The sequence below is a fragment of the Linepithema humile genome, chromosome 3 (genome assembly GCF_040581485.1).
Source record: "Linepithema humile isolate Giens D197 chromosome 3, Lhum_UNIL_v1.0, whole genome shotgun sequence".
Classification (NCBI taxonomy): domain Eukaryota; kingdom Metazoa; phylum Arthropoda; class Insecta; order Hymenoptera; family Formicidae; genus Linepithema; species Linepithema humile.
In genome coordinates, this window is record NC_090130.1 from 1,898,859 (window position 1) to 1,920,209 (window position 21,351).

General features: G+C 34.5%; 6 protein-coding genes across 11 annotated transcripts in view; 3 read left to right on the forward strand and 3 right to left on the reverse strand.

The window, feature by feature from the left end:
- Nucleotides 1-4,586, reverse strand: part of Piezo (piezo type mechanosensitive ion channel component) — a 27,899-nt gene extending 23,313 nt beyond the window's left edge. For all 5 annotated transcript variants that reach the window (XM_067352163.1, XM_067352164.1, XM_067352165.1 and 2 more), the window contains exons 1-2: nucleotides 4,213-4,586; nucleotides 795-887 (exon numbers count right to left, since the gene is read on the reverse strand). In XM_067352163.1, coding sequence (XP_067208264.1) covers nucleotides 795-858 — 64 coding nt within the window. In that variant the 5' untranslated portion in view covers nucleotides 859-887; nucleotides 4,213-4,586. The remainder of the gene's footprint in view (nucleotides 1-794; nucleotides 888-4,212) is intronic.
- Nucleotides 4,587-5,178: 592 nt separating this feature from the next.
- On the reverse strand, nucleotides 5,179-7,635 carry LOC105676255 (peptidyl-prolyl cis-trans isomerase, rhodopsin-specific isozyme). The gene is made up of 5 exons (XM_012373991.2): nucleotides 7,406-7,635; nucleotides 6,401-6,605; nucleotides 6,121-6,323; nucleotides 5,848-5,987; nucleotides 5,179-5,318 (listed from the first exon to the last, which is right to left on the reverse strand). The coding sequence occupies exons 1-5, from the start codon at nucleotides 7,460-7,462 to the stop codon at nucleotides 5,222-5,224; spliced, it is 702 nt and encodes a 233-aa protein (XP_012229414.2). The 5' UTR covers nucleotides 7,463-7,635; the 3' UTR covers nucleotides 5,179-5,221.
- Nucleotides 7,636-8,185: 550 nt separating this feature from the next.
- LOC105676634 (carboxypeptidase B) lies at nucleotides 8,186-11,535 on the forward strand. Of its 2 annotated transcripts, XM_067352166.1 has the most exons (6): nucleotides 8,186-8,510; nucleotides 8,603-8,797; nucleotides 9,803-9,910; nucleotides 10,127-10,260; nucleotides 10,348-10,752; nucleotides 10,870-11,535. In XM_067352166.1, the coding sequence occupies exons 1-6, from the start codon at nucleotides 8,222-8,224 to the stop codon at nucleotides 11,230-11,232; spliced, it is 1,494 nt and encodes a 497-aa protein (XP_067208267.1). In that variant the 5' UTR covers nucleotides 8,186-8,221; the 3' UTR covers nucleotides 11,233-11,535. The 2 variants fall into 2 exon arrangements, with proteins under 2 accessions (XP_067208267.1, XP_012230102.1); XM_012374679.2 differs by lacking the exon at nucleotides 9,803-9,910 and having other exon boundaries at nucleotides 8,187-8,510.
- A 1,235-nt stretch (nucleotides 11,536-12,770) lies between these two features.
- LOC105676211 (uncharacterized) lies at nucleotides 12,771-14,453 on the forward strand. The gene is made up of 3 exons (XM_012373948.2): nucleotides 12,771-13,883; nucleotides 14,048-14,134; nucleotides 14,201-14,453. Exons 1-3 carry the CDS (start codon nucleotides 12,828-12,830, stop codon nucleotides 14,303-14,305), a joined length of 1,248 nt encoding a protein of 415 aa, XP_012229371.1. The 5' UTR covers nucleotides 12,771-12,827; the 3' UTR covers nucleotides 14,306-14,453.
- A 4-nt stretch (nucleotides 14,454-14,457) lies between these two features.
- LOC105676212 (glandular kallikrein-3, submandibular-like) lies at nucleotides 14,458-15,927 on the reverse strand. Its single transcript, XM_012373949.2, has 2 exons — nucleotides 15,422-15,927; nucleotides 14,458-15,333 (listed from the first exon to the last, which is right to left on the reverse strand). Exons 1-2 carry the CDS (start codon nucleotides 15,821-15,823, stop codon nucleotides 15,169-15,171), a joined length of 567 nt encoding a protein of 188 aa, XP_012229372.2. The 5' UTR covers nucleotides 15,824-15,927; the 3' UTR covers nucleotides 14,458-15,168.
- Nucleotides 15,928-18,563: 2,636 nt separating this feature from the next.
- LOC105676213 (uncharacterized) lies at nucleotides 18,564-21,202 on the forward strand. The gene is made up of 3 exons (XM_067350862.1): nucleotides 18,564-20,075; nucleotides 20,433-20,519; nucleotides 20,614-21,202. The coding sequence occupies exons 1-3, from the start codon at nucleotides 19,056-19,058 to the stop codon at nucleotides 20,734-20,736; spliced, it is 1,230 nt and encodes a 409-aa protein (XP_067206963.1). The 5' UTR covers nucleotides 18,564-19,055; the 3' UTR covers nucleotides 20,737-21,202.
- Nucleotides 21,203-21,351: the final 149 nt, after the last annotated feature.

Below are 21,351 nucleotides of genomic sequence, written 5' to 3' on the forward strand. Positions count from 1 at the left end.
TGTTTACTTAAGAATACACATTTGTATTTGTAGAGAGATAAGTATTAAAATAAAAATTAGAAATATTTAAAGCATTTAAGAAGTGAAAATAAAGGAGAATGCGTATTATAAATAGCGAACACGCAATTTTCAAAGGAAGTTACATATTGTGGAATGTATTTAATTTATTATCGCGCGTAGCAATCATTTAGCGTGAATTCTGCATAATGTAGGCAGCCAACTCAAGTCGGACTTGTCGTCTATTTTTAGTTATTTTGTTCCAGCATGTTAAAATAGTATTTTGTATTTTTTATTTTACCGAAATATACATCGATACGCGCGAACTGAGATCATTACTCAACTAGAAATGGTGATTGTTACAAGTGTGATGTCACCGATGTTTTCATTATTGTTGTGTCAACGATTCCAGGTATTTCCTTAATGCAAAAGACTACAGCCTTCGACACAGCGACGAGTGAACTTCCTTCGTATTGGCCTTTGTAGCAGGTATTTTTTAATAATGTATATATTTTATTGTATAATACGGCAAAAAATGCGCAATAAAAAACAATATTTGTGTAAAATTGTAGAAAAAAACTTTTATTTTTTGCAGTAGTTGGCTATAAAATCGAATGACTAAGAATGAGTGAGCAAAGGAATGCAACGACTATGCAAAATAATTTAAACCCACCGTGTAAAAATACTTTACGCTTATCTTTGCCCACTCGTATGATGTCAAAGAAACCACGCATGCCATTACTGTCTGTGGGACGTAGAAAAAAAAGGAAAGGAGCAGTTATACGAATGGGACTTACATCCGGCTAAGATGACTGGTAGAACGACCCTGAGGAGGGCCACGTTCAGCCAGTATTTCGTCATGCCTTGAGCTGCCTGGACGGCTTTTCACCCTGAAACAAAGGAGAGAGAGGTGAATGACTCTTCATTTGAGAGTATTAAAATTTTTGGAAGTTCTCGAGTTGCAATGTAAACTCTTGTTGAGATCGATAAAACGCTGTCGTAGTCGGAGATACCTTTAACCTCATTTTGCCGAGAGACGCAGTGCGCTGACGTTCCGCACTACGCCCTTCGTTTTTACGATCACGTTGACCCTTTCAGAAATTCTTTTCTGCAAACCGGTTTTCGCCGCGTGATACGCTCTTCGACGTGTAATACCTACGTCACGTCAGCTGCTCTTACATGATTCTTCTATTACGCTGTCAGAATGCGAGTTTAAATTGACATTGGTATTTAAAATTTGTTAAAATTCCATAAATGTAAAATAATCTTTTCAATTTTGTGCAACAGAAATTGTTTATTTTTATCGATAATTATTGTAATTCAAGATTGCTATTGTCGATAACAATTCATGCATTTTGCGTATGAAATGAGTTGCGATTAAGCAGTCAGAACGAAATGATGTATGAAAGTTCCTGAAATAATTTATGATCAAGTAATTCTGGAAACAAGAGCGAGTATGTTTTGGTTGTGATGGGATTCAGTAAAAAAGAAGGCGCGTCCACCTTAATTACAGACCAATTACATAGGGACGACATTTGTGAGAGGTGCGCCGGTTACGCTTTTATCACATGTGAGTGTTAATGATGTATGCGCCAGAAAGAGGGAAAAACATGACGTTGCGTGACGATATTATTCTACCATATCAATCAATTTTGCTGTATAATTCTATGCAACCTGACAGCAGCTGTTACAATGTATGCGTGAATGAAAAAGAAATAATGAAAGAAAGTGAAATAATAGAATGGTGAAAAATAGATATGACGATTGAATGTGGCGTGTTTAGTTTTTTTTTTTAATTACAACTTGTGATTTGATATCTTGTAATGTAGAGAAAAATTATTTATGAAACACAAAACAAACATAAGCATAAAAAAAAGAAATAAAAAAAATATTGTGAGCAATTTATCGTAAAACAGCCTTAAAGAGTGATTTCTTTCTTAGTGAAGACAAGAAGGTATATAATCGGATGTTGTCAGATAACCCGTAAGGCGCGTCTAATGGCCTTACTTATTGGACTGCACATAAGAAGAATGGGTGGAGTATTATCTCCTTATGATAAATAATGTCTTGATTGAAAGGTATATATGCCTTGCGTGATTCATACTTTTATGACCGTTATATAAATTTCGTTATCAAAATTTCGAAGCTGCTATCGCTAACCTTTTTCCTTTATTTTTCGACGCGCAAATTTTAAGAGCTTAGCTAGCTTGAAAGTTAGATGTAAATAATGCCAAGCGTGACACGCATTGAATGCCAACACGTTCAGACCTTGTGACACGTGTATCGTATTTTAATCAACCATTTAACTTGATTGCTTATTTAAATTGTTAATAATCGAAGTGTTCTATTAAAATTCCAATGCATAGATATGTTGGAGTTTTATAAATGCAATGTTGTTCACACGCGCGCGCGAAGACATTTAAAAGGTTTTACAAAGTACACGTCGATGATGAATATGTTTGTTTATGTGTCGATTTCAATGTTATCTTAAAACATTATGTTTCGATCGAATTTCGCAATAATTATACGCGAAATATGCATACGTTGCGTGCCGAGTTGGTGTGTTTTGCGTACAGATGCGTGCTACAACGAGGAGTTAATTAAGAGAATGCACAACGCTAGTTAAATAAATTGCGCTAAAACATCGCACTGGATTTCTTTGTGTTTCTGATAAATGATGGAGATAGACAAATCATTTCGACGTTTACATATGTTCTACACTAAATTACAAATATAAATTTTTCTAACTCTTTCGTATGTACCTGATTTTTTAAAGCAATTTGGAGAAAGATATATTGAAAAATATATTTCAGGAAACTAACGCATTAGAGACCGTTCATTAATTAATCATTAAGTTTTAACGAAACCCGTAATTGACGTAATTATCATGATATAACTTGGGACATGTGTATTATTTTATAACTGTGAATAAAGTGAGAATAGTAAATTACAAAATTTGTAAATAATGTATTATGTTAAAATAAATATTACGTTATGTAATATTTATTAATAAAAAATGCAAAGAACACACGCAAATGAATTTATCGCTATTTTCAAAGCTCATTTATGTCACGATAGAACTGCAACTGATTCGTTGCGCGTTTTATGTTTCTCCTTATCTTATTCGCAATGATAATTACATGTGTACGTGGGAGGCCTTGTGCACGCAGTTGTGCGATAATCCGACGGTTATTATTAAGAGCGAAAGTGACTATGCAAAGCGTATTCGAAGTGTTTTCCGTTGGTAATTACAAACAACGCTTCCGTGAAGATATATCGCACATGACTCACAATAAGGCATGATAAAATTGAAATTAGATATGTTGATAGCTAAATTACTACGTAACACGACCTTACATCATGGACATTGTTTATTCTTTTTAATTGACGATAGTTATCAGTGTTATGTGATTTTCATTGACACATTTTGCTTTTATTTTACGGTTTATTCAGAGATTTTTGGCTTATTCTTAGAAAGAAATAAACGTAAATCCACAACCATGCCGAATGCTGACTGTACGAGAGAGAGAAAGTTTGCGAAAATTTTGTTTACGAAGTTAGTTTTGTTTTTCTGTCGATTTTGAATCATCAAATAATAATCCTTGTTAGCTGTGACATACATATGTTCGTAACAGTTCTTCCGTTTATTTGTCCACGTAGATTACATGTTATGATGATGGACGATTGTGATAGATAAATCATTTCAACGTACTGTTTTATCAATTTTATCAGTAATGTTTGAATGAATTACAGCAAACTTTATAAATTTGTTATTAATATAAATGTCTTCATTATTTTTTTATTTGTTACAGCAATTCTAGGCCGTTATAAATTTTGACGAAATATCACTCATACTTTTAAAATCGTTCCGTAACGATGCAAAAATATCAATTTTGTCGACAGGTGTTACAAGAAGAATTCTAAACCTGATCAAATAATAATTTTATTTAATCCGACAACACATTTATCATATGTTACGTCAAGTCATGTTTTTCTTCTGACATATTTTATATTCACTGATCAAACAAAATACCTCTCGACTACTTCAAAATCAAATACGCTCGCGAGCCTTTCGAGCACTTTTCTCCCATCATCACAGATCTGCTCCAAACATTAATAAATACTGGAGCAGAAATTCTCAAACATTCCGCGGCTATTTCCAAATCCGCGGCGTCAGCATCCGCATAGGCGTGAATCGTTGAAAACGGCGTGTACCTCGTGCGAGCAAGCTGGTACAGAGTGCGCGTCTCAGAGCATCCCCTTTCAAGGTCCTTTTTCCCTTTCTCCCAGCTGTCCTTAGACCGATCGAACTTCGAAGGGAGCAACATGCGCTTCCCGGCACACTTTTCAGCAATCGTAGATGTAACACACCACTCACTGAAAGTGCTTCACTTACACATTTTCTTATCCAAACACACTCTCAACCGCTGCTTCTTATGGTTTTATGAATGACAGCTCTCTCGTACGCCCACGTGTCATCCCGTACGAAATTGGAGCATCGACCGATACTCGACTCTCACAAACGACTTTGGCCGACTTCAGCCGACGTCGTTGACGTCGGTTAAAGGTACACGATGCCGGTTTGCCACCGACTGATTGGCCGCCCAGACGCCTAGCCAAGGCTAGGCCTGATATTCTCACGTACTCGGTATACGACATGGCTGTAGTGTGCATGCGCGGTATCTTTGTGCGTCATCGACACTAATGTGATTCACCCTTTTCTCATTGTCCGATATACTATCAATTATAATTTAATTTTAAAAATTATTTTTTTATATTTTTTATTTTTAACATATATTGTTATAGATAAAGCATAAATTGTTTGTTTTTATCATATAAAATACACACTTTATAGTAATATATTTTGTGAAACATCATAAAGACAAGCAAGCATGAGATCAAAGAATATCATTTTGTTTATAATTTTTTTTATATTATCAATTTATTATAAAATAAATTTCTTCAATAATAATGTCATGCTTTCCAGAGAGATGGCGCCTAATGTTCTTCATCTCGTACTGTTAAAGAAGCAAGCTGCTGTGTTGCTGTATCGGTTATCACACATGTGATAACTCTATTTTGAGAAAAATATTTACATATGTATAAATAATAAATGTACAATAGATTATTTTTTATAAAAGAAATAAATGTGAAATTTTTAGAGTAAGAATATGAACCCGCTTTTTCAATATTTAAGTCAGTCTTTTATATCAATACTTGTTACTTAAATATCCAACTGTTTCATCATGTAATGGAAAACTGCGAGTATCGAGAAGCTGAATCCCAATGGTACGCAGGTTGCTTTGATCCACGCCCATACACTGTAAATATGCACATTTCAAAATTGCATTAATGGATTGTAAACTGAAAACGCCGTGTCATTAAAAGATTATTTATCTAGTTAAATGCGAGCGCAGTACAGCTTGGAGAATGGATAATGCGTTAAAGAATATATTTTTCAAATACGTGTACATTTACTGATGTGTCTTTACGTGATCTTAATGTCTACTTTTGCATTTTGCATCTACTTGGCAGTCTTTTCGTTCACGTAGTCACACGAAACAGTGCAAAATAATATATTAAATATATAAATTGTTGTATAAAATGTGACTATGTAAAGTAAAGCTTCAAAAAAATGTATAAAAGTAGCTATTCTCATACAGTATTAATACTTAATTAACTAATTATTTGTGCGATCGTCATATTTGTCGACCTAGAAAGCTATTACGTAAAAATGATTGGCATATGTAGCCCTCATTAATACGGAGCGCAACGATTACAGTAACCTACAAAAGAGCTTGGGAAAGACGTGAGCGAATAATTAGGGTCACATCGAAAGTGTTGGATTACTCGTAAGGATTATCTGATACAGTAAACGGCTCCGTTGGAAGAGTTCCGCTGTCGTAAATTACTACGGGCGCGACTGGAACATCATCGCTATTCGTTTTGGTTTGTTCGATCTTAAAGACTACAGCTTCACCGTTAACCACCTACAAAAAAAAATATTAGTGAAGAAACAGTAATATTAAAATAAATCGTATCGAGATATTTCAATGACGCAAACTGTTATTTAACATTATTCAATTTGAAAAAAACTAAGACGATAGTTTCATATATTCTCACCTTTCCGAATACCGTATGGTGATCATCTAGCCAAGGTGTTGCTATAGTGGTGATGAAAAATTGACAGCCGTTGGTGTTCTTCCCAGCATTCGCCATGCTGACGAATAATGGCCCGCTGTGCTTCACCTTGAAGGTTTCATCGTCGAAGTATTTGCCGTAAATACTGATGGAGCCGGTACCATCGCCATTTTCTACATCACCGCCTGTAATACATGCGATTATGCGACAGCGCGTAATATCTGATAAATAAAAATTTTTTAATCAAAGAGAAAATATTGACCCTGAATCATGAACTTCTTTATCACGCGATGAAACGTGGTCCCTGCATATTTTTTCCCAGCTAGGCCAGTGGTAGCGAGAGTGACGAAGTTCTTCACCGTTTTCGGTGCGATGTCGCCGAATAGTCCAATAACTATTCTTCCAGCTGGATGATTGTCGATCATGATGTCGAGATACACCTGATCGGTGACTTTGTATGTTTCGGCCTGCAATAAAAAATGAAAATTTTTTAAAAATACGTATTTGTTTTCTATATATATTTTTTACGCTATTTTGTAGATAAAAAAGATATTAACAACAATTGCAAAGAAATAAATTAACATAATAAATGATTCAACGAGCGAAAGGGTGATTTGATGGCAAGTGTCTGAAACTAACAGAAGTGATACAGAATAGAGCTATTAATTTAGAATGCACTCGTAGCGATGTATTTTAAGTGGCATACATTCACAGAAGAATTGCTCGCGTGTAAACCTAATATGTGCGCGCACACGTGCGCTTACTAAAGCGTAACGACGAGGGAAACCTTATGACATATAAAGGCGACATATTCGTCTGACCTATTACCATTTTGTTGTATTTACTCATTTCTACAACGCGATTTTTCAACACCATTAAATTAAACAGTCCAAATTTCATGGTTTACACATCGATACAATATAGAAAAATAAAATAATAATTGCTTTGCAATTGGTTTAAAATCTTTATAATAAAAATTTAGCATAGTTTAACATGACAAATAAACGTTCTAATTAGTAAAATGTTTGTAAATTTTCTATTTTATAAAAATATATACGTGATGAAGACAGAGATCATTAAAAGAAAGTGTTAGGGATGCTTAGTCACAAAATTTGATACATATATGAATAAAAAACTAGTGCAATAAACAATCCATCCTTAATTTATTCAGACAGTCAGAGTCGCGTATTAACGGTATATCCGAAAAATGTAATTACGATTTGGCAAAATATAATAAAATCGCTCTGAGTTAATTAGCAAACGGTACCTCTGTGGTCGAGGTGGCAGCAGCCACGAGAACGACGATCGTCAACAGGCACTTCATGATTTCTTCCCGAATACTGTTTCGGAGTGATGTGGACGTCGCGACACAGTTTTCTTTATTAATCAGCCTCCGCGATGCGGTTGTATTAAGCCGCGACGCACGGTGCACGAACGACGTGCAGAAGCTGTGCGTCTACCCGCGACTTGCGCCGTAATCGAGAGCTGCGTCGGCGCTCTAAATTGAGTAAAGTAGCCGTGTATCAATGGGCCTACTGCGATAACAAATTCTTGCATCATGCGCTTAGTCTGCAGACGTCTAACGAAAAAATAAATAAAATAAATGGTAATTGGAACAAGCGAAATAGCGACATTTAATATTTTATTTATGTACATACTTCGACAAATTTTAGCTTACACAAGAACTCTTTAAAAAAATATACAAGTTTTTTAAGAAAATAAATTTTACATACGACTTTCTTTACTTTATAGCAGTTTGATGGTTCTAGAAGAAGCTAAGAAAAAATTAAAATTAAGTGTTATTCAAGAAATAAAAAATTGTCATATATTAAAATTTTTTTTTCGGTTTATCCTGCAAGATTATTCAGCGGATTGATTTCGAAAATTGATGATACAAATTGACCCATCTATTATATTGAAGAACATTAGAACATCTCTGATTTGGAGGTCAAAGATCTTTGGCGCAACGAGTTCGACAATCTTCGTATTCTTGATCGAGCGGTGCCGTTACTCCCGATCACCGGCCGTGGTGCGTATTATAAAAGCTGTGTAAGTTCTGCTTTCAAGAGCAGTTTCGGTGACGATGAACCACGACGATCACAACTATATACGAAGGCAGCGCGCGAGATGGGCGATATTGCCGATAATAGCAATTGTTATCTTCGCTGTCGACGCGTCCAGTCTCGGGCGTCAAACGAAAGAGGCTCCTAATGTCAGTGAGAGTGTTCAACAAGCGGATAAGTTGAGAAACGAACAAAAGGAATCGAAGGATATCCAGGAACAGATCACTTACGACGGCGATCAAGTCTGGAGGGTCTACAAGAATAACAGTTCCTTCGATGAATTGGTGAAACGTTACGACGAACACGGTTGTACGTAGCATTTATGTTGAAACATAATTTTTCCTTTGATTCGAAGTAGATTTATACGAAAGACAATAGCTGAATAAATTTCTTTTACACAGCATACTCGATATGGGCGAACAACGCGTCGATCACCGACATTTTCGTGGAAAATCACATGCTTCGAAATGTGAGATCTATATTTAAGAACCTCGGATTGAGACACGAAGTTTTGATCGACGATTTGCAACAGGCAATCAATGAGGAGAATTCTCCCCTTTCGCCGGAAGCGGAAGAGGAACTCGAAGGACGCAAAGGTTTGACGTTTTTATTATATTAATTTTATTTTACAATCATTTTATTATGAAATCGTATTCATTCAGCGTTTGCAATTTTGTCAGTTTTCGATAGTGTTTTTATTAACAGCTTATGGAATTAATTATTGCTTGTACATCGTTCATGTTGCGGCATTACATTCGCTCTTTACCATTTTTCTTCAATTTTTCGATGACGCACAGTGATGATAGAAAAAACTGCGTTATAAATAAATCTGTTTTCTGATTCTGATAATACTTTTAATTATTAAATAAATTTTTAATGATTTCTTGATTAGATTATTTATCGTATTGATTAGATTATTATATTGTAATCTCTATAATTATTAGAACATATCGCGTGTAGAACATAGTAAACACATTCTAAATCGTTGCTTAATTGCTAAAAATTAATTTCATACGGATTTTCCGCAAAAGATTAAAAAAATTACTGTGTTATATTTATATTTGATAAAGTCATAAACAGAAGCGATTTTATCAGAAAGATAACAACTTAAAAATTGAAAGATAACAGACGTTTTCCAATTAAATTCCACTCTTTTTCGACGGGAAGGAACGATTGGAAACAGATCGAGGTTATTGACCTCGAATGAATCCCACACCTGGTAACCCGGTTCCGCTTCAATGCTGATTAACATTAACAGTTATACTTCACTTGTACGTGCGTGTGTAAAGCGTTTGTAAAGCACACGCGTGTAGTCCTCGCACGTACACGCGTTCTGCGGCATTTCGACGTTTTCCCGCGCTCGTTTGCATAGTCGGTCGATCCGATCTCGATGCCGTTATCCGATACGGATCCGACGAGGTTTGATTGCCGATGGGAGTCGCGCGTGGGAAATGCATTTACAAACAACGTCGTTCTATTGCGAAAAATCGCTCGTACCGCTCGCTGCGAATTAAATAGTAATAAACATAAATACTCGCCGACTGTAGCAATGGACGCACATCGTTTCCGTCACCGAAGTGAGGTTTTCAGTCATTTTTTAGCTCGTTACGCTTGGTGGCAGCGAGTCAGAAGTAGTTATCCACGTCCTCGTCCTCTTCGTTATCCCGTAGCTAGTGTACACGGTGGAGGTGGTCCTTGGCATTTGAGGGGTGAGCTTTCTCAAGCGCGCGTAATCCGCTTCGTCGACTCAGAACTGCTCCGATTGTACGGATATGCAAAACATCGCATAACATAATGATTAAAAAAAAAAAGAACCGCTTACTTTCTATCGTGTAGAACTGAATCTACGAAGCGGCTGTTAAACAGACGCATGAGAGCACGGAGGGGGTGCAACCTTTGAATAATCTTCAAGGTATAATCAACAGGTCATCGCATGGAATGGACTAGCTATCATCGTTTGATTGACATTCACGGCTATCTTGATTACCTCGCGGAAACGTTTCCCGAAGTTTGTTCTGTAAGGACCATCGGCGAATCAATCGAAGGCCGTCCTCTTAAGGTTATTCTCGATATCTATTTTTAACATCTACGTTTCGATAGTTTAATTTTAAAATCACGCTGAGAGAAAATGTTGAAAAATTTGAAGGTTCTGAGAATTAGCAACGGCAAGCCGAATGCGCCAGCTCTGTGGATCGACGGTGGCATCCACGCTCGTGAATGGATTTCGCCAGCGGCTGTAACATACGTTATCGATTATCTCGTCGAGAACAGCGAGAAACTCGAGACGGATTATTATATTTTGCCCGTTGTCAATCCGGACGGGTACGAATACAGCTTCAACTCCGAGCGTTTGTGGAGGAAAAATAGAAGGAAGGCCAGCAACGTTGGCTGCTCAGGCGTGGACTTGAATCGCAACTTCGGTTATCGCTGGGGCGGAAAGGGAACGAGCCAGAACGTTTGTCACGATACGTACTCGGGTACAGGACCATTTTCCGAGCCGGAGACCGGTGCTATTCGAAACTTCTTTCAGACCAGCGCGGCAAATTTCAAGGTAAGTTGAAATATTTCACAATTTCCGCAGATTTTACATTGCTTCGATCGATTTTTGCATCCTAATTTCGAATTATAACATAATGCAGTCATCTTTACTGAAACATTTTCCTTGTAGGCATATTTGTCATTCCATTCATACGGGCAGTACATTCTGTATCCTTGGGGATATGACAAACGTGTGCCGCCAGATTACCTCGATCTCGACAGGGTTGGTCGTGCGGCAGCGGCTGCCATGAAGACGGCAGGAGGTGCGGGCAGTGTTTATACCGTTGGAAATAGTGCGACAACGCTTTATGCAGCAGCTGGCGGTTCCGACGATTGGGCGAAGGCATTGCTTAAGATCAAATACACTTACACGTTCGAACTGAGAGACACCGGCAGATACGGATTTATTCTTCCAGCTCGTTTCATAATTCCTACGGCGAAGGAAGCGCTTGCCGCGGTAGAAGTAGTTACGGAAGCCTGCAAGAAGGAGTGATTGTTAGATTGTATGTGTAAAATTGATTAGAGAAATTTGAATAGAATCTCTTCGAATCGAAATTGTTGTTCTATTTTATAGAGTATGCTTGGAAAACTTAAAGATAAGGATACTTAGTTATTAATATCCGGATTATTTTGTGATTTTCTTGTTATAAATGTATCTCTAATTGCAAATAATTAATTGCATGTATGAAAATTCTTAGTATTTTTATGGTACTTAAATATCTGTTAGGAAATATATATCGCAAATATTGTGTATTAAATATTTTGTAAAGATTTATAAATCGCATAAATTTTATAATTTCCATTTATTTTTTATTTCAACTTTCCAATAACACACATTTTTTTGCAATAATTTTTTTCTTACTTATTGTTAAAAACTGGATTTTAGAAAAATTATTTACTTTAATTGTTTTATTGCTTCTATACATATATCATATTTTATCGATAGAGCGTAATCATACTTAAAGTGAATTTAATTTACGAAAACAGTATAAACAGCACGTTGGGGGCAAGTTTCTTTTTCGAGCTTCATCAGCGATAATTTAATGAAGCTTTGTTGATGGACACATTATCATAATTATGACATTTACGCTGTTCATCATCTCATTCTTTTATAGTCATTGTAACACAAAAAACCAAGTATCTTGGGACCACTCGTCATCCACAGACAATGTGCCTGCCAATTTCATCAGTCGGGGAAATATGACAATTAATATTCATCTAGATAATAGTGTTTTTTGCACATTATAACTTAATTTATTAATATTATATGTGTTTCGGTAATATGTGTCGAAGTGTTTTAAAATGTGCAAAATAGCACTCCAGTGTTCAATATTATACACAAATTAACTTGAATTTATTATGTTCTAATAAACAGCGGAAACATAATTTTTAATTTAACTATTTGTACAAATTAAATACAAAAAATATATATTAATAGCAATATGTTTTTGTTTGAGTGAAAAACATATATTAGTGATCATTTAAAATTATCAAAATAAAACCAAAAATGAATCAGTAGAACAAATTTTAAAGTCATTTCATGAAAATGCCGAATATTGGACCTGTGCAACAAAAATATGGATTTTGGTATCAGACAGTCGCTTGTTCGATCTTTGAGAGCTACTAATTCACGTAGACATTACGCAGCCAATGCTTTCTGTTTCGTGTGCACACGATAACTCGCATTGTACTCGATTTAAAAGCGCAAGATGATGAATTGTGTGTCAGCAATTACACATCATTACTTTATGCGTTGCATCCCAAGGGTGACAAATAGTCGATCGAAGAGAGCACCATGGTTACTTCACGGCTAACAAACGATCTCTGCGTTCAGTTTCGCTACGCGACGCGTGAACCTCTCGCAGTTTTCAACTTAAACTCACTGTGAGAGTAGAAAAATCAGAGCGCGTTTATCTTGCTTCGTTTATTCATCGAGAAAAAAACAAATTCAAAAGCTACATTTAGGAAAAAAAAGTATCGGTACAAAACAATCGCGTTGATTTTTGAATGCACGAGTAATGTGATGTATAATTTTTAGATTGCAATTTATGATTTTGATTGTTGTTTTTCGATGACACTTCACTGATCATGTTTCGTCCGTCGTCGAAGTTGCAAACGCGAGTCAAGAACAAAATGCGCAAAAAATGGCGACTGTTTCACGCTACGGATTTTCAATCACTGATGTTTCCCTGCTTCATCATCTGCCGTATCCTCGGGATATTCCCGTACAGTATCAACGGCTCGAATTTCCAGGCTTCCAAATGGCGCTGTATCCTGGCGTCCATCAATATCGTCATTTTATGCGTTAACGTAGCAGAAATATTGTACGAGATGAACATCACCAAAAGGATTAACTTTGCGAATCCAGCCAGGATATTTCAAAATAACTGCTATTATCTTTCTGGTGGTTTCATAGCGATTATCACATACATTCTGAGCGGTCCGCGAATGCGCTTACTGCAGACTGTGATGGAAGTCTCCTCAAGACTGCCGCCAGAATCGTATCAGAAAATAGCCAAGTTCATCCACGCCAAAGATATCATCTTCTTTCTGTTTCTAATTGGGCAAATGTGTCAGTATCATTATGGCAGTGTTTTCGACGTTCTGTACTATTTTATCGGACTGTACATTACACTAGTAGTGTCTTATATGGACATACTGTACATGAATTGTGTTTGCGTGCTGAAAGCCTGTTTTGAGAGGATCAACGACAATCTGGCGAGTCTGCGGAAGATTGCGATGAACGATGAGCCGCATTTTCTTGAGCAGAATCATTACAATCAGAGAAATCCGTTTCTACTGATGGAGCTCAAGGCCCTGAAAAAGCAGCATCTAATAGTCAGCGACGTTGTGCAGAAGCTAAACATAATTTTCAGCCTGCAGCTTCTCGCCACCATGGTCATAAATTTTACCCAGCTCACTTTTAGCATGTATTTCGTAGCAGAATATGTGTTCAAAAAGTACTATTTCGGCCAGGAGAAATCAGTTTTAGATATATATTTATTAATATTCATATTGTTTCATTCGATAAGAATGGTGATGGTGGTTTGGTCCTGCGAGACGGGCAAGAAACGAGCTATGGAAATCACTACCACCGTGCACGACGTGCTCGTCAGCGCCAACGACAAGGAAGTAAAAAACGAGGTAGCAACATGCAATGCGATTTGTGTATTTTTGTAAAAATGTTTTAAAGTTTTGGGACTGACGCGTCAGTTTTTTATGAAGCTGTCATTTTTATTTGAGCCTGTTAGATTTATATAATTTTTTTTCAAGACTGTATTTAACTATTTTGCGATTTGACGTTGCAGTTACAATTGTTTTCTCTGCAAATACTGCATCGCGATAATACATTTTCCGCAAAGGGTCTTACTGTGGACGCGACGCTTCTCACTGCGGTGAGTAATCGATATAAATTACGTTAAATACATGTGTGTTATTTATTCTATGATTGTATTTTGCAGATTGTGGGCAGCATCACAACTTATCTGTTAATCTTGGTACAGTTCATGAATGCGGCGTCTATTTGCGATAAACTGCCATCAGGCAACGCTACGTCAAGTATTTAATGCAAAAAATAATAATTAATCGAAGAAAGGAAAAATGTTTATAGAATATTAAAAATATCTTTTGTTTATTATTGTAAGTAGAACATTGTTGCTGGATTATTTTATGTGCAAATACATTTATAAATCGATTATGTATTATATTAACAATTACTTGTAAGTAAAATTTTAATAAATTTTACTTACTGAAACGCACCGTGTGAGATAAAATAAATATTTTTGAAAAGTATCGTATTAGCTTCATTAAACGCAAAACCATTATTACAAAACTTCGATTTGTCAAGGCCTGTAAAGTATCGGTCAACTTTTCCTCCCAATTTTTGACAAAAATCTTTTTTCAGTAAGAATTTTTATTCGTGAGAATAGACAAAAGTCATGTTTTAATTAATATAACTAAAATTGCATAAAATCTACTTAAATAATAACAAAAAAAGTTTTTTAGTCCTAATCTTGTTCAAGTTAATCATGATGTATCGTTCGGGATGTCCAATGAATGAGCATCTTGCGATATCGTTATCTAATTGCGATTAATTTTTATCTCATATGAAGTAAACGGAAAAAATATGCGGAAAGCTAATAATCTGACTTACAATAGTGTAAATTGATTAATTTTTTTATAAAAGCAGACTTTTCGATTTTAAATTTTAACGAAACAAATACAATTATCGAAATTTGAAGTAAAATAATTATTTTATATCAGGTTAAATTAATGCTTAAGGTTTTGTTTTGAATATGCTTAAAATAAACAATATTAAACTTTTAAAATGCAAACAGTTTATTTTTTTTTACATTTTTCTCTTGCATTGAATAAGATATAACATTTTTTGTTTTCGGTATTCATTGATACGTCGTCGACACAATCGTTACTAATTATTAGACATTTTCTCGTGAAGCCAATCGTTGAATTTGGACACTTTGGTGTATACAGATGGAGCACCCACGGTACCACATGGAATAATGCCCCAGGATACGATTCCAGTGATCTTCTCTTTATTTCCGTAACGCTTGACTAGAGGGCCGCCGGAATCACCCTAAAAATGCGTTAAAAATTTGACACATTAAATTGTCGCATTAATATAAAGTAAAAAAATTAAAATTTTCTGAAAGTTTGCAACTTACGCTGCACGCGGAGATTCCACCAGTCAACGGTCCGGTGCAAACATTGGTCTCATGAACGGGTGAAGATCCTGTCAGGCGCTCGACCGCTTCGTGGCAGGTTTTACGATCGACGTAATGCAAATCGACAATTTGCAGTTTATCTGGCATGTTTGGAATACCGCTTCGGGAAGTGGAGCCCCAGCCGATAAGAATTGCATCTCCAGTTGGCTCGCTTTCTGCCTCCGGCAATTCGATGGGTTGTACTTCACTATTCAGCTCTAATGGAGTACTCAGCTTGAGTAAACCGACGTCATACGGGCCGACACCACTGAAAATTGCAAAAGAAGAAAAATATTTATACAGAAGCAATATATACTCGATGATATGCGTGTGCGTGAAATGTAAAGATTTATTGTTGTCCATCTACGACTTATTTTCCTTAATTTTTAGTAATACTAGTAAATAGTATTTTACATAATTATTAGTTCAATAATAGAGTTAAATAAATTTTTGTATTTGTTATTTATAAAATTTTAATTATTTACCCTTGATATTTTTCATGCACGAAAGATTTCAACACTTTAACTGTCTGTTCAGTGGTCTCAACAATATTAATGTGGTGCTTTCCAGCTTTTACAAGGAAAGTGCCGGCAGAAGGAACTGCCTGAACGCAATGTCCTGCAGTCAGGATCCATTGGCTGTTCAAGATGGATCCAGCGCAAAAGTGCGAAGTGGTTGCCGAGCTTGTACCCCATTGAAGGGAAACTATATAAGGATGCGCATTTTGAGATGCTTCATCACCACCGACCACTTGGGGCGAAAACGCCAAAGACGGCAAATACGGCACTCGCAAGCCGAGACGGGGTCTCTCTGAAATCAAAATTAATAATAATTAGGAAATTATTTGCGACAAAATTAAAGTATATAATTTGAAGAATTTGTAACTATGCAAAGTTGTGCAAAATTAAATTCTGTTACTTTTTTCAAGATTAAAACGATTTAATTAATTATAATGTTAATAATTGTTTAATATATAACAAGATTTTATATTTTACTTCGTACTTTCTAAATGTGATCAACTAATTTAGTTGAAATATATTTTTAGATTGTTATATTACGCAAAAATTGACTTACCGGCGAAAGCCACTGCAAGGAGAGCAAAGAACACGATTGCTTTGGAAGACATCTTGCTGTTTGATGTCAATCCCATGAATTGACTGTATTTTATACCCGTTTCGTTGAGGATATTCGTACGATATCAATAATGACACCGCATTGATAATCGGACATTATATTCATAATCCACAAAAATCTGAAACAAAAATCTAAGATAAGAAAGATTTCGCTACAGACGATGGTTTCTTTGTGACTGAAGATATATTAATATAAACATTAAATCGCAAATGTCCAAAACAATTTGGACAAAGCAATGTCGTGTAGAATTGCATGTATAATATAATTAAATTTTTACAAATTTAGATAGCGATATAAAAAAAATATCTTTCATGAAGCTTGAAGTATTAATATAAAATGACAAATAAATAATGCATTTTCTTCATAAACTATAATTTACTGTCAATATTTAATCAACATTTTGAGCAACAAATTGAATTACATTATGTTATTTTGCGTTTTACTTCTATCTTTAATTAGTGCTAATTTAATCAAATAATAAAAAATTAATGAAATATATGTTAACAACTACAATATTAATTAATTTTGAATAGCATGTAACAGACAAAATTGTCATGAAACATTTACTAAAAAACAACAAATCTAGCGACAATAAAAAATATTATTAATAAATTTAATTTTTTTCTTAAATGTTATTTGTTTATTATTTGCAATTAATATATAAATCACACATTACATCTACTTGAGCAACAATCAGAACATTTTTTAACATTGATTAACTACACCAGAAGTCAATCAAAAAGATTTAACGGGTAAGCACCTTTAACGCGATATCGTTATCTGATTGCGATCAATCATTATTCCGTGTGAAGTAGACATAGAGGTATGCGGAAAGCTAGTAATCTGGTTTACGATAGTGGAAATTAATCTTTTATTAAGATTGATGAAAACGGAATTCCCGATTTCAAATCTTAAGCGTAATCATCAAAATTTAAAATATGTGAATTATAGAGGGGATGTATAAAAGCTTAAAGAAGCTTTTGTGAAAGGTATTTGTTAATTCGGTAGTCTTTCGCTTGCTTTCAACGCGCCACTCTGCGATATAAATAGATCTTCCAATGCAGAATATCGTAGGTATTGTACATATAAAATTTGTATAGAGAAAAAGTATTTATACGAAAAATATTTAATTGTTTCATTAAAAGTTTTATATCAATTTTATATTACTAAGAATTGTTTCTTGTTTCATGTATGTATTTTTTGTACTTAATTCTAATATTTTTATTAATTTACACTTTAATTACTTCATTCCTTTTACACATATATTACTTTTTATCGAAAGTAAGAGCGTAATTATATTTAAAATGGATTTAATGTTTAAATTATAAAACTAGCATAAACAGCTTGTTAGGGACATGTTGCTCTTTAAGCTTATTCAGCGATAATTTGATGAAACTTTGTTGATGAACGCATTATGTGATCGACGCATTATTGTAATGACAACGTTTGCACCGTTTGCCATTTTCTTTATTGTTGCTGAAATATAAAGGAGCACATTTTAGGATAATTTCTTGTCTGCAGACATGATGTACGTAAAAATAATTTCATTAAAATCGGGGGAAAATACATTGATTAATACTAATTTACATAAAAACATGATTTTTACACATTATAACTTGGTTTATCAACATTACATTTATTACGCATATGCTTTTCATCAAATGCACAAAATTCAACAGTACTCTAGTGTATAATATTATCCACAAATTAAATTGCATTTATCATGTTCTAATAAACTCGGAAAAATAATTTACAATTATTTGTATAAATTCAATATTACTAGCCATATATATTTTTATCCGAGTAAAATGTAAAAAAATTGTGCATTAAAATGTCTTTACATATAAATTTAAAACTGTTATAATAAAACCAAAGATATTAAATTTTAAAGTCATTTTATAAAGATACAGATATTGGATTTACGCAATAAAAATATGAATTTGGCATTGAACAGTAATTAATCGGATTATTGAGAAATATTGATTTATGAAGATGTTACACAGTCAATGCTTTTTTTCGTTTGCACACATAAGTTATTCACTTTGCGATCTAAAACCGTAAAATAATGAATCACCTAACAGCAATAAAGCATTATTACTTTACATTCCAGGCATGACAAATTCAAATCGAAAACTGCCATGGTTACTTTACGGCTAACAAATAATTCCTGCGTCCCATTTCGTTGCGCGATGCATAAACTCCTAGTTTTGAACTTAAACTCGTCGAAGATAGATAGACTAAAAAACAAGTCCGTGTTGATTTCTTATTCGTCGCAAAAAAACGAACTCAGAAGTGTTTAGAAAAGAAATATTCGCGCAAAAAAACGAATGTATTAATGCTCGAATACATAAATAACATATAATTTTTAGATTGCAATCTACAATTTCAATTATTTTTTAATTATACTTCACTGATTATGTTCCGTTCATCGCCACAGTTTTAAGAACAAGACAAGAGCAAAATGCGAAAAAAATGGCGACTGTTCCACGCCACGGATTTTCAATCGCTGATGCTTCCATGCTTCACTCTTTGCCGTATGCTCGGAATATTTCCGTACAAAATCAGCGGTTCGAGCTTCGAAGCTTCCAAATCTCGCTATATACTGTCATCTATTGCTCTCGGCGTTTTCTGCTTCTTCTTCATAGGAAATTTCTACGAATTACACATTACCAAAAAGATCCAGCTTAATGGTGTACCCGATACTCTTCAAACTGATTGCTTCTGCACAGTCGGTGGTTTTATAACAATTGTGACATACATTCTGAGTGGTCAGCGAATGCGTTTGCTGCAAACCGTGATGAAGGTCTCTTCAACACTGCCTCCGAAGACATACGATAGACTTTCCAGAATCCTTCACGCCAAAGACATCATCGGTTTTGTTTTCCTTTTTGGGCAAATAGTAAACTGTCGAGATGTCAGAATTATAAACGCCATGTCTAAAATGTTTTCACTGTACATTTTACTGCTGATATTTCAGATGGACATGCTGTACATGAATTGCGTTTGCGTGTTAAAAGCTTGTTTTCGGAAAATCAACGACAATCTATTAAATCTGCGGAAGCTCGCGATAAATAATGAATCGCATCGCTTCATGCATGTCTATCGCGAGCGTGAGAATTCGTTTCTTCTAGTAAAACTCAGAATGCTGCAAAAGTGGCATCTGATGATTAGCGACACAGTGCAGATGTTAAACGTGATTTTCAGTCCGCAGCTTCTTGCTACAGTAGTTATGACTTTCACCGAGATTACTTTCCATCTATATTTTTATGCAATACAATTGCGCATAGTACAAAAGATGCCCATCGTCAATTTGGATAAACAGATTTGGTACTCGCATATGTCCACGGCCATAGTTTATTATTCTATAAAATTAGCGCTAATAGTTTGGTCCTGCGAAACCGGCAAAAATGAGGCTTTGAAGATTGGTACTACTGTGCACGACGTGCTCGTCAGCATCAAAGACAAGCAACTCAAAGACGAGGTAGTAACATATAATTTAATTTGCATATTTTTATTAGAGATTTGGATCGAACTGGAAACGGAACCGACAATCGTAGAAAAAACCGTAAATCGAAAATAATTTAACCGATCCGGTTCCGGTGTTATAAACTTTATAAAATTTCGGCTCAGTTACAGTTTCGATTTGATAAAAAAAATGAAATGATTACGATTACAGTTTCGATTACAGTTGCGGAACGGTTATCTGTTCCAATTCCGATTCGATCTCTAATTTTTAAAATAACGTTTTGCATGTGCGTTATTGTTTTATATTAAAACCAAATTTATGTAATTTTCTTATCAAGTCTGTATTTAACTGCTTTGTGATTTGATGTTGCAGCTACAGCTGTTTTCGTTACAAATACTACATCGCAATAACACATTCTCCGCAAAGGGTCTTACTGTGGACGCAAAATTTATTACTGCGGTGTGTGATCGATCACAATCATCTGTTTATTAATCAATTTTGTCTTATTATATTAAATATATGTGTATGATTTATTCTATAACTGTTTTTATAGATAGTAGGCAGTATCACAACATACCTGTTAATCTTGGTGCAATTTATGAACGCAGCAAATAATTGCGATGGGAAATGGTCAGGCAATGCTACACAAATATTCGAAGTAAAAAATGACAACTAATTAAAGACAAATAAATTTTTAATATTCAAAAATTTTAAATTTTTTGTTATTTATTAATGTAATTGAGTGATTAGCATTCGATGTTTTATATATGTTAAACGCTAAAAAACTCATGTTTCAGTGTTAACAATTAATTGCAAATAAAATAGTGAAAAATTTCTTAAAAAATTTTTTGAATTTTATTTGCTCTTAAACATATTGCACGATACGATATAAATACATAAAAAAATACTTCTTTAAACTTATTAATAAACGCATTATGTAATTGACACATTAATGCACTTACTAATAATTTCATCAGTCGGGGATATAATTAAATTAATACTAATCTAGATAATAGCATTTTTTTCTAGATAATAGCAAAACAATATAAATTGGTTTATTAACATTACATTTGATGCTCATATGACCTTCACAAGAATCTATTAGTGTTTCTCAAAATATGCACAATTCAATAGTATTTTAGTGTTTTATAGTACACACAAAATTAAATTGGATTTATATGTTCTATTAACTCTATTAAAATTATTTCAAAAAAATATTTTTAATATACATTATTAGTGTAAATTAAACATAAAAAATATGTATTAGTAGCAATACATTTTTATTGGAGTA